General features: G+C 37.2%; 3 protein-coding genes across 3 annotated transcripts in view; 1 reads left to right on the top strand and 2 right to left on the bottom strand.

Moving 5' to 3' along the window:
• CBG24238 overlaps nt 1-2083 on the bottom strand; it is a gene marked incomplete at both ends in the record, with an annotated part of 7732 nt that extends 5649 nt beyond the window's left edge. Inside the window, one exon of the mRNA XM_002648111.1 lies at nt 2053-2083. Coding sequence (XP_002648157.1) covers nt 2053-2083 — 31 coding nt within the window. The remainder of the gene's footprint in view (nt 1-2052) is intronic.
• Nucleotides 1688-1827, top strand: CBG26696 (the record flags this gene model as incomplete). Its single annotated transcript, XM_045236244.1, has 2 exons — nt 1688-1749; nt 1794-1827. 2 exons carry the CDS (start codon nt 1688-1690, stop codon nt 1825-1827), a joined length of 96 nt encoding a protein of 31 aa, XP_045100687.1.
• A 4359-nt stretch (nt 2084-6442) lies between the features above and the next one.
• Nucleotides 6443-12292, bottom strand: part of CBG24237 — a gene marked incomplete at both ends in the record, with an annotated part of 10265 nt that continues 4415 nt past the window's right edge. Inside the window, 2 exons of the mRNA XM_045236245.1 lie at nt 6443-6481; nt 10864-12279. Of these exons, the coding sequence (XP_045091286.1) occupies nt 6443-6481; nt 10864-12279 (1455 nt within the window). The remainder of the gene's footprint in view (nt 6482-10863; nt 12280-12292) is intronic.

Raw genomic sequence — 12292 nt, forward strand, 5'->3', positions numbered from 1 at the left:
AATAGTATCATCTTGTAGTGCTCTTCAAATTCTACAGTATCCCGTTTAGTTCGTCCGAGAATATTGATCTTAAAGGGAACTAGGCTGAAAGTCCGTTTTTGAAGCGTTTCTAGGCTAAATCTCTATAGCTTTATGGTTCGGTAACTGGGTTCATAGACAAGTTACAGTATCCCAAATAGTATCATCTTGTAGTGCTCTTCAAATACTACAGTATCCCGTTTAGTAGGTCCGAGAATATTGATTCTAAAGGAAACTAACTAGGGAAGGTTGTAATCGGGGGGGGGGGCATCTGGAAGTATATCCAAAAAATTTTTTAGAATCTACTCAAAAAGTTCATGTCGTACGCTTTGGCTTTTCATACGGATTACATCATTGCCCAATGGAATAATGAGATTTGGATGATTTCTCTTCTCTTTCACCAAATTTCGTCAGATTATTTCAAGCCGTTTTTGCAGTATTCTTGGAAGAAAACAGGCTACATTGACTCTTCATCTGGTTTTGAGACTCCAGCAAAGTTTTGCTTTGATCAAGTCGGTGATAAGGCCTGCCACAAGCCTGCATGTCCTGAACTATCCTTTATTCGATGCTCTCGTTGCAAAGAATACATTTGTTTTAACCATTTTATTGTAGTAGATAAGCATTTGTGTCCGCATAAATAAATTTTATAAAGATGAAAAAAAAATGACTTTTTAAAAATTTTGAATCAATCCAATGCTATCAGAAACTTGGCTTCCATTAAAAAAGTTTGCTTGAAATTGCTTCAGAACTCATTTACAATTGTCCGAAAATCCAGAAAAAAAAACGCAAAAAAAGTATGGCGAGAAGGGGTTCGAACCTGCATCTAGTCGCCTACTGTACATCCCTCCTCGCCACTACACCACTGCTCGCTGTTTGTTTCCCTTCCCCCAATCTATATAAGAAAGAGGGGAGGCGCGGCGCCCTTAAAAAAAAAAATTTAAGCAAAATTTGAAACTTGATTTTCTCGAAACTGGTACCTCCTCAGCAAAATCTGAACACAGATTTGAAAATGTCTCATCCTCAGCTTTTGAATGATATAAGTTTCATACCAAAGTTCCACCCCCCGATTACAACCTTCCCTAGTAAGCCAAAAATACTGAATCTTCTCTTATTCCTCATTTTTCCATATCGTTCCGCTCTATCACTGATTTCTCGACAATACTGTCGATTATTTCCGCCCAAAAAATATATAGAGATAAGTAATCATTGAGAGACGCAGAGAGACAGCGATTTATTCTTGTAACGCTTTCTTTACCGAATGATGGATCGTCAATTAAATGAATTCTGACGACATCTCATAGTGTTGTTATCATAGCGAAGGCGCCTATTCTGACACGCGTGGACACAGAGAATCGGTTCCGTTTTGATTGATTTAGTGGCCAGTGGACTTTGATTTCTACATGATAAAGACGATGATTTGAATGGTTTTTTTGGGGGGGGGGGGAGGGGGGCACAAATAACTGCTAAAAAGGGGAACCAAAACGGGAGGATTCCGGATGTCCATTCGTCCAGATGTCCACCCAAAGCAATCTAGCCTCATTTTGATCGTATGATCAGGCGTAAAAAGCTCAAAAATGATGCCCACACAGGATCTGTATGTCCAGATGTCCACCCAAAGCAATCTAGCCTCATTTTGATCGTATGATCAGGCGTAAAAAGCTCACAAATGATGCCCACACAGGATCTGTATGTCCAGATGTCCACCCCCCGACCCCAATCAAGCGATTTTTAGCCTATAATTCAATTAGATTCGTCACCCGATCGTCCACCTAGAGCAATTTAGGCGTAAAATTAGCTACATTTCGCTGATTTCAACGAATTTTGCTAGCTCAAAATCGAGTTTTGCCGCGTTTATTTGTCCAAATTTGTCCATCCAAGGCAAATTGGGCTCGATTCGCACGATTTTCGGCTTCAAATCATCCCCCCATTTACAGGTGATATTCTAACGACTTTTAGCTTCAACTCGATACAGTAATCGAGCAAGAGAGAGCGTTATAGGTTCGCATGTTTAGCTTTTGTTAATAAAAATCTCACCTGACGATGATGGATGATCAAGGATGCCCATCTTTTGTTGGATTTTGCCTTGTAGTTTGTAGTCTTTGTAGTCTTTGTAGTGTCTTTATTTGAAGAGAGAAGTTGTGTTCGCAGGGGGGAAATGTGGATAATTCAATTAGAGAAGAGTGGTTGTCTTGTCCGCAAATCACTGATTATCGATTGATTGGTGATTGGGAAGGATCTGGAAGGAAAAAATGGATAAAATTTGACATTTTCACGATTATTTAGCTAATTTCAGGCCATTTTAGGCCATGTTTCAGGCCATTTTAGGCCAATTTCAAGCTATCATTTTCACCCAATTTTGACTAATATAGGCCAAATTTAGGCTCTTTTCTGCCATTTTTCGGTTAGTAGTTCAAGCTTTTTCGGCCGTTTCGAGGCTATTTCATGCTATTTTAGGCCATTCTAAGCCGGTTTTTTTTTGACCAATTTTAGGTCATTTAGGGCCATTTTTTAGGCAATCTTTGACCAATTTTAGGTCCTTTTTGGCCATTTTAAACCAGTTTTAGGTCACTTAAGGTCAGTTTTGACCAATTTTAGGTCATTTTAGGCCAATTTTAAGCTATTTTCACCCAAATTTGACTAATTTTAGGTCATTTAGGGCCATTTTTGACCGTTTTTGACCAATTTTAGGTCATTCGGACAATTTTTTAGGCAATCTTTGACCAATTTTAGGTCCTTTTTGGCCATTTTAAACCAATTTTAGGTCCTTTTTGGCCATTTTAAACCAATTTTAGGTCCTTTTTAGCCATTTTAAATTAATTTTAGGTCACTTAAGGCCAGTTTTGACCAATTTTAGGTCATTTTAGGCCAATTTTAAGCTATCATTTTCACCCAAATTTGACTATTTTATACCGATTTTTGGGCTATTTCAAGGATGATTTAGGCCAATTTTGACTAATTTTGAGCCATTTTAGGTCGTTTTTTCAGGTAATTTCAGGCTTTTAGGACCATTTTAGGCCTATTTTAGGCGGTTTTTGACCAATGTTGGGTCTTTTTTTTTTCATTTTAGACCGTTTTTTAGGCTACTTAATGCTATTTTAGGCGGCTTTTTCTAGCCTAAATCAGGTAATTTTTGACAATTTTCGACCCATTTTAGGTGTCATTGCTGACCAATTTAAAGCTATTTTTCACTCAAATTTGACTAATTTTAGGTCATTTTAGACCAATTTTAGGCCCATTCTGAGGCTATTTTCAGGCACTTCGACCGATTTTCAGGCCATTATAGGCCATTTTAGACCGTTTTAAGCCATTTTATGCCTGTATTAAGCCACTTTCGGCCAGTTTTAAGCTGTTTCAGGTCATGTCAGGCCAGTTTTTGACCATTTTCAGGCCATTTTAGTCGATTTTAGGCTATTTTAAGGCAATTTTAGGCTTATTCCAGGCTAATCTAGGCCATTTTTGTCAATTTGTCAAGCCACTCACCTTTCTTTTTTCTGTGTCGAGCAGTCAATAGGGTCGTTTGGGAGTAGGGGAAATGAACTCGTTCGTTGATACTTCTTTCTCTGCCTCTCGTTTCTCTGCGTCTCTTCTCTCTCTCTCTCGCTTAGAGGATGAAAGAGTGAGAGAGTGCTAGAGAAAGCAGAGAAAAAAAGATGGGCGGGGGTATAGAGGGAGAGTTCGCTGCAACAAAAAAAAAGACAAATAAATGAAAAAGCAAAAAAAAATGCTGATAAGGGGGAGCGAGAGAGAGAGAGTATAGGAAATCGAGAGACGCAGAGAAGAATAGTCATAAATTGGCTTAGAATAGGCTTGAAATGGTCCAAAAATGCTGACAAATGGCTCAAAATGCACTAAAAATCACTGGAAATCGCTTGAAATGGACCAAAAACGCTGAAAAATGACTCTAAATCGCTCGAAATACCCGAAAAATAGCCTAAAATCAATTAAATTCAGCTTAAAATAGCTCAAATCTGTCTGTGTGTCCAGATGTCCACAACTACAGTAACTAGGCTTGAAATCGTCCAAAAATGGTGGGAAATGGCTTTAAAATTGTGAAAAACTGTTGGGGATCGCTTAAAACTGCTTAATCCAGCTTAAAATGACTCAAAATTCGTCAAAAACCGCCTAAAATAACCCAAAATCACTTAAAATCTGTCTGTGTGTCCAGATGTCTCCAACTACTGTAAATCGGCTTGAAATAGTCTAAAAATGCTGGAAAATGGCTTAAAATGCACTAAAAATTACTAAAAATCGCTTAAAACTGCGCTAAATCGCACGAAATTCACGAAAATCCGTCTAAAATGGCTCAAAATCACTCAAAATCTGTCTGTGTGTCCCGATGTCCAAAAGTACTGTAACTAGGCTAAAAATGCTCCGAAAATGCTGAAAAATAGCTTAAAATATACTTGAAACCGCTGGAACTCGCTTAAAATCACCGAAAAGTCATTTGAAACCGCTAAAAACGCCTCGAAAACGGTGAAAATCTGTCTGTGTGTCCAGATGTCCGTAACTACTGTAACTAGGCTTAAAATGGTCGACAAATGCTGAAAAACGGCTCAAATTGCACTAAAAATCACTGGAAATCGCTTGAAATGGACCAAAAACGCTGAAAAATGACTCTAAATCGCTTGAAATACCCGAAAAATAGCCTAAAATCAATTAAATTCAGCTTAAAATAGCTCAAAATCACTTAAAATCTACCTGTGTGTCCGGATTTCCAAAAGTACTGTAACTAGGCTAAAAATGCTCCGAAAATGCTGAAAAATAGCTCAAAATATACTCGAAACCGCTGGAAATCGCTTAAAATCACCAAAAAGTCATTTGAAACCGCTAAAAACGCCTCAAAAACGGTGAAAATCTGTCTGTGTGTCCAGATGTCCACAACTACAGTAACTAGGCTTGAAATCGTCCAAAAATGGTGGGAAATGGCTCAAAATGCACTAAAAACTACTGGAAATCACTTTAAACTGCTTAATCCAGCTTAAAATGACCAAAAACCCATCGAATTCAGCTTAAAATAGCTCAAAATCACTTAAAATCTGTCTGTGCGTCCGGATGTCCAAAAGTATCCTAACTAGGTTTAAAATGGTCCAAAATTGATGAAAAATAGCTCAAATTGCACTAAAAACTACTGGAAACCCCATAAAACTGCTCAATCCAGTTTAAATTGTCTCGAAATCGTTTGAAATCGTTTAAACTAGCTAGTGTCCACAAGATACTGTAACTAGGCTTAAAATTGTCCAAAACTACTGAAAAATGACTCTACATCACTTTAAATACCCGGAAAATAGCCTAAAATCGCCTAAAATGACCTAAAATCCATCAATTTCAGCTTAAAGTAGCTCAAAACCACTTAAAATCTGTCTGTGTGTCCCGATGTCCAAAAGTACTGTAACTAGGCTCAAAATGGTCTGAAAACGATGAAAAATGACTTTAAATGTGTGAAAAACTTCTGGAAATCACTGAAAATCACCTAAAAATCATTAAAAACCGCTAAAAAAACCACATAAAATCTGTCTGTGTGTCCAAATGTCCCCAATAACCGTAACTCGGCTTAAAATAACTCAAAATCAATGATTTTTGTACTACTTTCTATCTAATTTTCTCCTTTAAACTTGTGCAAACAATGTGAAACGCGTAGGAACACTAAAGCATCAGAACAAACAGGTACAAATAGATATCTCTTCTTATCAATAGGAAACAGATAGAACAATTGGGAGAAGGAGCAGGGAAAAAGAACAAAAATCGAGAGAAAATTTTGGTTAGAAATTGGGGAAGATTGGCTGAAAATTTGCAATTTTATGCCAAAATTTCGAAAAAATCTGATTAAAAAATTTTTTTTTTCAGAATTTTTTTTTCTTTGAAAACATATTAAAATCCATTTTTCTAGGCCAATTTCAGCCTTCTGAATCCAATGCAATGCTTATTTTCCATCAAAAATCTGTCTGAACACCCAAAATTCCAAAAAACAGATTTTTCGCTAATTTTTCCTCTAGCTATGCTTAAAATCTCGAATTCCCCCACTTTCTAGCCTATTTTTTCGCTCAAAAACTCAAAAATCTTGTTCTTTTTCACCGAAAATTGATCTTAAACCCCGAAAAGTGGTCCAGAAACGGTCAAAAACGGAAATTTCTCAAGCAGTCCAGTGGAGCGCGCTTGCTGACCCCGATTTTTTTTCAATCGAAAGAAATCGCAGTATTTGGGGCGAGAAAAATCGCACAACAAAGTCAAACTGGCCAATAAAAAAAGGCAAAGATGAAAACGGACAAAAAAGAAAGAAAAACGAAGAAAAAATCAGTGATCGGACGGCGGCTGTGAAATCGAGAAGAAACGAGGCGGAAAGAGAGTGTATGCCATGAAGAGACGCAGAGAAAAGAATGCGAGAGAGAGAGTGAGGAGACGCAGAGAAGTGTGTGTGTGTTGTTGTTCAAGGAAGCACGAAGGACATACACATAAACGACACCTGCTGGGATGTGTGTTTATTGTGAAATTCTTGTTTGGAGGACGGAAAATTCTAGAAAATTCCAGAAAATTCCAGAAATGCAGACATCGGGACCTACAGGCAAACAGAAAAGGGACAAAGACGGGATTTTGCACCTGCTAAAATTTTTAATAAACATGAATTTTAGTTTTCAACGATTTTTAGACGATTTTTCACACACTTTAGGCCATTTTTCAGCGTTTTTCGACCATTTATAGCCCAGTTACAGTAGTTTTGGTGTTTGCGGACATCGGGATGGCTGGAGACGCGGAAATTTGAAAATTTGGGAATTTAGACCGTTTTTAGCGGTTTCCAGGCATTTGTTTTGTTAAATTAGTATTTTTGGCTCAATGCTAATTTAGGAAAATTGAACAAATTTTAAAAAATAACTCGAATTTTTGAAAATTTGAAAAAAAGTTCCATTTTCACTTTTTCGGAAAAATTGGCTTGTTTGTTTGGTTTATATTGTTTTTCACACATTTCAAGCAATTTTTCAGCGTTTTCCGACGATTTTAAGCCTAGTTACAGTAGTTTTGGTGTTTGCGGACGTTGGGGTGTCTGGAGACGCCAGAATTTGAAAATTTACGGTTTTGGACCGTTTTTGATTATTTTTTCGGCATAAATTAACTCATTTCAAGCATAAAGCACTAGGAAAATTTTGGGAAATCGAAAAATTTTATTTTGTTCAAAATTAAAGTTCAAAATTTTCAGAAAAAAAATTTTGAAAAAGTTATTTTCAGCTATTTGTGTTCCAAATTTATCAATTTTTTTGTGAAATTTTTTTTTCGAAATTTCGCAATATTCTGATAAATAATCTTATTAAACGGAACTTCCTAACTTTTGTCGACTCTTTTTTGGGTGGTTACATTGTCATTTTCTCCAAAAAAGGGCAAAAATGCCAAAAATTGATAAGACACTATTTTCTTTTGGCAACAAAACACACAATTTCCTCATCATTTTACCTCAAATTTTTGTGTCATAGGACTAGAAAAAATGTGTGTTCCCAGAATTTCTGAAAAAAATGTTGAAAAATTGAAATTTTAAAAAAATTCTGAAAATTTCAGTTTTTTTCAAAAAAAAGTTTTTTTTCGATTTTTTTGAATTATTCCTAGTGCTTAATGCTTGAAATGAGTGAATTTATGCCGAAAAAATAATCAAAAACGGTCCAAAACCGCAAATTTTCAAATTCTGGCGTCTCCAGCCACCCCGATGTCCGCAAACACCAAAATACTGTAACTAGGATTAAAATGGTCGGAAAACGCTGAAAAATGGCTTAAAATCGAATATAATTATTCACTTTTCATTTTTTTTTTTCAAATTTGGATTTTCTCGAAAATCTTTAATTTCAGATTCTCCAAAGAAACTCCAAAAATTTTAAGAATTTTTTTTTCGAAATCATTTAATATGAAAAAAATCGAATTTCAGCTAAAATCCGGCACAAAAATCGTGAATTTTACACTTAAAATCGCTGAAAATTGCATTTAAAAAATTGAAAAAAAATCCAAAAAAAAAAAAAAAATTTGCATTATTTTTTTGAAAAATTTTAATCAGTTTCAATATCGATTTTTAGCCAAAATCAGGTCTAAAAATTGCTGAAAAAAAAAAAAGAGAATCTCTGATCCATTACAAGTACCTCTTTAACAACTGTTCCACTACTTTTCTCTAGACTCTCTCGTTTTCTCATACTCTCTCACTCTTTCGTTTTTTTTCTTTTTTCATTAAATCTCAAAATCTCAAAACCACAAGAAAACCACAAAATAGAAAAAAAAATGACACATGAGTGCTAAAAACGAGAGAGAGAGAGAGAGAGAGATAATGTAAAAATGAGAGAATTAGAGAAAAATGAGAATTTCTTCAATTTTTTGCTCGGCGTTTTTTTTTGAGCTGAAAAATAGCGCTGAGCGAATTTTCTGTAATTTTTGAAAAATTCAAAAAATTTCAAAAAATTTTTGAAAATGATAAAGTTGGCAGTGTGATATTTAAATTCATATAAATATCAAAATTTTCAGAGAATGAGGTGAAAATTACATCGAAAATCGGGTAAAAAACGAGAGACAATTTCAGATTATGGGCGAGGAAATTTTCAGAGAAAAAGAGTTGAAAATGGCTTAAAATTTGGCTTAAAATCGACTGAAAATGAGCTAAAAAACGGCGAAAAATGGTCAAAAACTCAAAAATTGAAAAAGGCTTAAAATGACTGAAAATAGCTCAAAAAAGCTGAAAAATCCAAATTTTTTAATCCAAAATCAGTTCAAAATCGATTTTCAGCTATTTTCAGTAATTTTCGTTTTGGAAAAAAAACCGAAATTTCGCCTAAAAATGGGGTTTTCGGCGATTTCCCGCCATTTTTTATCAATTTTTATAGGATTTTTGGTGTTTTTAGCCTATTTTCCATCAAAAATGGTGAAAAACTCAAAAATTCAGCATTAAAAAAAGGCTAAAAATGACTGAAAATATAGCAAAATGGCTAAAAAAAAGGGGCTAAAAATGGCTAAAAATAGCTCAAATCGGTTCAAAATCGATTTTTCATCTTCAAAATTTCAGATTTTTGAGGATTTTCAGCCAATTTCAGCCGAAAAAGACAACGTTTGGCTTCAAAAAATGGTGAAAACAACTCGATTTTGGAACATTTCAAGCCTATTTTTGACGATTTTTAACACATTTTTCGACCACTTTTAAGCTATTTTCAGAGCATTTTCAGCAGCGATTTTGAGCCAAATTTCACTCAATTTCAGTAATTTTCAGCCAAATTCTCAACCCAAAAAATCAACGCCCGTATTGTGTATTTGGATGAAACGGCAGTTGTTGATAGAGCGAGACCATTCCAATCGAACTGCACCCGACTACCGTATCCGAATGAATGTCAAATGAGGTGATGGGATAGATCGAATCGTTTCGAATCGATTCCAGACGGAGCGAGTTCGCCAAATCGCCTTCCAACCAGATGACGTCCTTCTGTGGGCGCGTGCCGACGGCGCTGAAATTTAAGAAATTAGGGGTTTTTGGGGCTATTTTGGGTCATTTTGAGCCATTTTAGAGCATTTTGAAGCCATTTTTGGCTCATTTCGGGCTATTTCTGAGCATTTTTCGATCAAAAATCTGTCTGTGCGTCCCGGATGCCCGGATGTGTCGTTTTGGGACTATTTTAGATCATTTTGGCTGATTTCAGGGCCATTTTGAGCTATTCTAACCGCTATTTTCTTATTCTAAGCTATTTTCAGTCCATTTTAGGCCGTTTTGAATCATTTTTTGTACGTTCTAGAACCGACAATTTCAGAACTAGCCATTTCAGAACCGTGTCGTTTGAGAACCGAGACATTGTACAACTGTGACGTTTTAGAACCACATTGTCGATAGATGTTCAAAAATCGGACTGCGACTTTTCATAACCGCGACGTTCTAGAACCGCTTTTTTTTAGATCTAAACGTTCTAGAACCACCTATTCTAGCTCTGGACGTTCTAGAACCGTCTGTTTCAGATGTGGACGTTTCAGAACGGCCTATTTTGAAACTAGACGTTCTAGAACCACCTATTCTAGCTCTGGACGTTCTAGAACCGTCTGTTTCAGATGTGGACGTTTCAGAACCGTCTATTTTGAAACTAGACGTTCTAGAACCACCTATTCTAGCTCTGGACGTTCTAGAACCGTCTGTTTCAGATGTGGACGTTTCAGAACCGCCTATTTTTAAACTAGACGTTCTAGAACCACCTATTCTAGCTCTGGACGTTCTAGAACCGTCTGTTTCAGATGTGGACGTTTCAGAACCGCCTATTTTTAAACTAGACGTTCTAGAACCACCTATTCTAGCTCTGGACGTTCTAGAACCGTCTGTTTCAGATGTGGACGTTTCAGAACCGTCTATTTTGAAACTAGACGTTCTAGAACCACCTATTCTAGCTCTGGACGTTCTAGAACCGTCTGTTTCAGATGTGGACGTTTCAGAACCGTCTATTTTGAAACTAGACGTTCTAGAACCACCTATTCTAGCTCTGGACGTTCTAGAACCGTCTGTTTCAGATGTGGACGTTTCAGAACCGCCTATTTTTAAACTAGACGTTCTAGAACCACCTATTCTAGCTCTGGACGTTCTAGAACCGTCTGTTTCAGATGTGGACGTTTCAGAACCGCCTATTTTGAAACTAGACGTTCTAGAACCACCTATTCTAGCTCTGGACGTTCTAGAACCGTCTGTTTCAGATGTGGACGTTTCAGAACCGTCTATTTTGAAACTAGACGTTCTAGAACCACCTATTCTAGCTCTGGACCTTCTAGAACCGCCTATTTCAGATGTGGACGTTTTAGAACGACCTATTTTGAAACTAGACGTTCTAGAACCACCTATTCTAGCTCTGGACGTTCTAGAACCGTCTGTTTCAGATTGGACGTTTCAGAACCGCCTATTTTTAAAATAGACGTTCTAGAACCACCTATTCTAGCTCTGGACGTTCTAGAACCGTCTGTTTCAGATGTGGACGTTTCAGAACCGTCTATTTTGAAACTAGACGTTCTAGAACCACCTATTCTAGCTCTGGACGTTCTAGAACCGTCTGTTTCAGATGTGGACGTTTCAGAACCGCCTATTTTTAAACTAGACGTTCTAGAACCACCTATTCTAGCTCTGGACGTTCTAGAACCGTCTGTTTCAGATGTGGACGTTTCAGAACCGTCTATTTTGAAACTAGACGTTCTAGAACCACCTATTCTAGCTCTGGACGTTCTAGAACCGTCTGTTTCAGATGTGGACGTTTCAGAACCGTCTATTTTGAAACTAGACGTTCTAGAACCACCTATTCTAGCTCTGGACGTTCTAGAACCGTCTGTTTCAGATGTGGACGTTTCAGAACCGTCTATTTTGAAACTAGACGTTCTAGAACCACCTATTCTAGCTCTGGACGTTCTAGAACCGTCTGTTTCAGATGTGGACGTTTCAGAACCGCCTATTTTTAAACTAGACGTTCTAGAACCACCTATTCTAGCTCTGGACGTTCTAGAACCGTCTGTTTCAGATGTGGACGTTTCAGAACCGTCTATTTTGAAACTAGACGTTCTAGAACCACCTATTCTAGCTCTGGACGTTCTAGAACCGTCTGTTTCAGATGTGGACGTTTCAGAACCGTCTATTTTGAAACTAGACGTTCTAGAACCACCTATTCTAGCTCTGGACGTTCTAGAACCGTCTGTTTCAGATGTGGACGTTTCAGAACCGTCTATTTTGAAACTAGACGTTCTAGAACCACCTATTCTAGCTCTGGACGTTCTAGAACCGTCTGTTTCAGATGTGGACGTTTCAGAACCGTCTATTTTGAAACTAGACGTTCTAGAACCACCTATTCTAGCTCTGGACGTTCTAGAACCGTCTGTTTCAGATGTGGACGTTTCAGAACCGCCTATTTTTAAACTAGACGTTCTAGAACCACCTATTCTAGCTCTGGACGTTCTAGAACCGTCTGTTTCAGATGTGGACGTTTCAGAACCGCCTATTTTTAAACTAGACGTTCTAGAACCACCTATTCTAGCTCTGGACGTTCTAGAACCGTCTGTTTCAGATGTGGACGTTTCAGAACCGTCTATTTTGAAACTAGACGTTCTAGAACCACCTATTCTAGCTCTGGACGTTCTAGAACCGTCTGTTTCAGATGTGGACGTTTCAGAACCGTCTATTTTGAAACTAGACGTTCTAGAACCACCTATTCTAGCTCTGGACGTTCTAGAACCGTCTGTTTCAGATGTGGACGTTTCAGAACCGTCTATTTTGAAACTAGACGTTCTAGAACACCTATTCTAGCTCTGGACG

Source organism: Caenorhabditis briggsae, assembly GCF_000004555.2.
Source record: "Caenorhabditis briggsae complete genome, chrIV, whole genome shotgun sequence".
Lineage (NCBI taxonomy): Eukaryota > Metazoa > Nematoda > Chromadorea > Rhabditida > Rhabditidae > Caenorhabditis > Caenorhabditis briggsae.